At 35.8% G+C, this 3,081-nt stretch overlaps 1 protein-coding gene across 1 annotated transcript; it reads left to right on the plus strand.

The window, feature by feature from the left end:
- Positions 1-256: 256 nt before the first annotated feature.
- LOC103448061 (xyloglucan endotransglucosylase/hydrolase protein 31-like) lies at positions 257-2,737 on the plus strand. Its single transcript, XM_008387299.4, has 4 exons — positions 257-545; positions 798-898; positions 1,155-1,372; positions 2,066-2,737. Exons 1-4 carry the CDS (start codon positions 347-349, stop codon positions 2,424-2,426), a joined length of 879 nt encoding a protein of 292 aa, XP_008385521.1. The 5' UTR covers positions 257-346; the 3' UTR covers positions 2,427-2,737.
- The last annotated feature ends 344 nt before the right edge of the window (positions 2,738-3,081 follow it).

The following is a 3,081-nucleotide window of genomic DNA, read 5'->3' on the forward strand; positions in this document are numbered from 1 at the left end:
TCAATTAGTTCAGGGTTAATTTACAAAAAAAAAAAAAAAAAAAAGAAGAAAAGTTTATGGCGTCAATTTTTATTGGAATAATAGTTCAGGAGTCAAATATCAATTTACCCTCTTTTCTTTTATTATCTTTATTGTTTTATCCTTTTGTGTATACTTTTTATCTACATGCATAACTTCCCCATCAACCAACTTATCACCTTTGCAATGTGGAGCCTATAGATCACTCTATATATACCCAAATGTAATCCCATACTCATTTCATATGCCTACATAACTTCAAAATTCTCTTACCCCACCCCTCTGTTTTTTGCTGCATTCCTTCTATCCTTTTCTCAATTCAATCTTCATGGCTCCTCTCATCTTCCTAATCCTTCTCTTCCTAATGATTTCTTCAAGTATTGCTCAGGGTCCCCCCTCACCTGGCTATAACCCTAGTTCTAAAATTAGCACTCTAGGGTTTTATCAGGGTTTTAGAACCCTTTGGGGTCCTCAACATCAAAATTTAGACCATGGTACTTTAACACTCTGGCTTGACACTAGCTCAGGTACTCAACCTTGCAAGATTCACTTCATTTCTCATTAGTTTTTCAGCAAAGCTTCATGCTTTTTTATACTTTCATCAAGTGCCTTTGAGTTTTGGTTTGGCTTCTCATCAAATTAGAAGATTTCACTTCATACCTCAATTTTTTTTTTTTTTTTCAGCATATTTTCTTGCTTTTTTGTACTTCAGTTAAGTGTTTTCTGTGCTTATTTTCTCAGATTGTTTTATCCTCTGCTACATTTTTGACATATTTCAGGAAGTGGGTTCAAGTCACTTCATCCGTACCGTTCTGGATATTTTGGTGCAGCCGTTAAGCTCCAACCTGGTTACACTGCTGGAGTAATTACTTCATTCTATGTATGTGAGACGTTGCTTGCATAAGTTCAAAACGATTTCTACACATTTTTTCCCTTCTGTGCATCCTTATTTATATCTGTCACTTACTTTCTCTCATTTATACTATTCGAAGGGTAGAATAAATATGTATGCAGAGGAGGAAATGGGTGTATCGATATCACTTCTCGAGCACAAGTTAATATTGGATTGTTAAATTCTTAGATTGAATACAAAAGTGAAAATTGAGTTTAAGTAACTTTTTTAATTGTTTTAATAGCTCTCTAACAACGAAGAACATCCGGGGAACCACGATGAAATCGATATTGAGTTCCTTGGTACAACTCCTGGTAAGCCCTATACTCTGCAAACCAATGTGTACATGAGAGGAAGTGGAGATGGAAACATCATTGGAAGAGAGAAGAGATTTCATCTCTGGTTTGATCCAACACAGGACTTTCACAACTACGCTATAGTATGGAACCCTACTGAGATCATGTGAGTATAATAGAGTAGTGCCACAAAATTCTTGAATCTTGTACCTTTGTGCATGCATGTCACATGTGTTTTTAGGTATGGTAAACATCAAGCCAAACTATCCAGTGTCTTGTCCACTATAGTTTAGTAGGGGAATCTGTGAACCACAATTATTTCCTCCGATAACTATTTGATTTTTTTGTTTTCAGTTTTCTTTTTCTGTATCATGCATTTTTGCATTTAATCATTTTTTTTACATTTCATGCACAAAAGGTAAAACTAAACTAAATGATTATCAAACTTTTACCAACAAAAAAAAAACTAAATAATTATCAAACTCGGCCCCCTTTGCATTCTTGTTTTTGTTTTGGGTAATACTAGATAGACTAATCTGTAGACTAAATTTGTAAACTAAATGATGGGTCACCAATAGAAATAAGCATGTTAATTAACACTTAAGTAATAATTCAATCATCAATTTCCATGTCATTTAGTTTGCAAAATTTAATCTACAAATTTATATAGTCTCCCTAGCATTACCTTTTTGTTTTCCTTTTGGCTTAAAATCTTTCATATTCATTGAGTTTGTTACATCAAATCTAAATTGTTTGATACATATAGTACGAGAATCAATATTAAACTTTGAGGCGGCATAGAATCTCATTTGATATAAATATGTTTTATAGATATTTATATGATGTAATTAATTTGCAGATTCCTGGTGGATGATGTGCCCATAAGAAGGTACCAGAGAGAGAGTTATGCCACATTTCCATTGAGGCCGATGTGGGCATATGCATCGATATGGGATGCATCATCATGGGCCACAGAGGATGGAAAATACAAAGCCGACTACAAGTACCAACCATTTATTGGCAAGTACAACAATTTCAAACTTGGTGGGTGTAAATCCGATAGCCCTACGTCATGCCGACCGCCCTCCGCCTCACCGTCCGGCTCATCGGGGCTTAGTCAGCAGCAGTACTCGGCCATGGAGTGGGTGCAGCGGAACTACTTGGTCTATGACTATTGCTATGATCCAAAGAGAGACCATACACTAACACCCGAATGCTGAGATTAGGTCGGCTTTCGCTTAAGCCTGTAAGGAGCCATTCTTTTTTACCAGTAGATCATAAGCACAAAGGGGAAAATGTGCACATGTGTGAGGAAGAATGGCTCCTTCTGGCTGCATATGGTACCACACAAGTTAATTGAATTGTTGTCGTTTTCAGTTATAAACAGTTGGTTTGGAAATTGTTGGAGGGCCTCCCTTGAGATGGATCCCACCTTGTGAAAGAGTAGTTGAGCATCCAAGGCCCTCTGAATTTGGAGTATTTCATGAATGTACCAAAATATTTATCTGTTAGTGAAAGCATTATTCTGTTTTTTGTTGGTCGACAGAGAGGCATGGTTGTGATTTATGCCACTTTGCATGCAAAAGGATCAAACAGTTGCTCCCTTGTGAGTTGGGACAATTGTCTTTGGATCTTTTTAACCGCTCACTGTCTTAATGAATTACCATTGAACCTCAAAAGGAGCAATTTATACGGAAGGCATGGTGACATTTCGGTTCAATAATATATATTATGTAATGATAATTGAGAATTGAGAATTAAAAGATTTACAAATAATATTTGTATTATTGGACTAGAACATTATTGAGAATGAATGAATTTCATTGATCTGAATACCACAATATATACGGGAGCATTCTCATAGTAAATCTCTAA

This window comes from Malus domestica, chromosome 11 (genome assembly GCF_042453785.1).
Source record: "Malus domestica chromosome 11, GDT2T_hap1".
Classification (NCBI taxonomy): Eukaryota; Viridiplantae; Streptophyta; class Magnoliopsida; order Rosales; family Rosaceae; genus Malus; species Malus domestica.

What these genes read in the sequence shown, in the direction of transcription:
- LOC103448061 (XM_008387299.4), top strand. Translation starts at nt 347, where the DNA reads ATGGCTCCTCTCATCTTCCTAATCCTTCTCTTCCTAATGATTTCTTCA. An exon ending in CTGGCTTGACACTAGCTCAG is followed by an intron (nt 546 to 797) that starts GTACTCAACCTT and finishes GACATATTTCAG; the next exon opens with GAAGTGGGTTCAAGTCACTT. An exon ending in TGGAACCCTACTGAGATCAT is followed by an intron (nt 1,373 to 2,065) that starts GTGAGTATAATA and finishes ATTAATTTGCAG; the next exon opens with ATTCCTGGTGGATGATGTGC.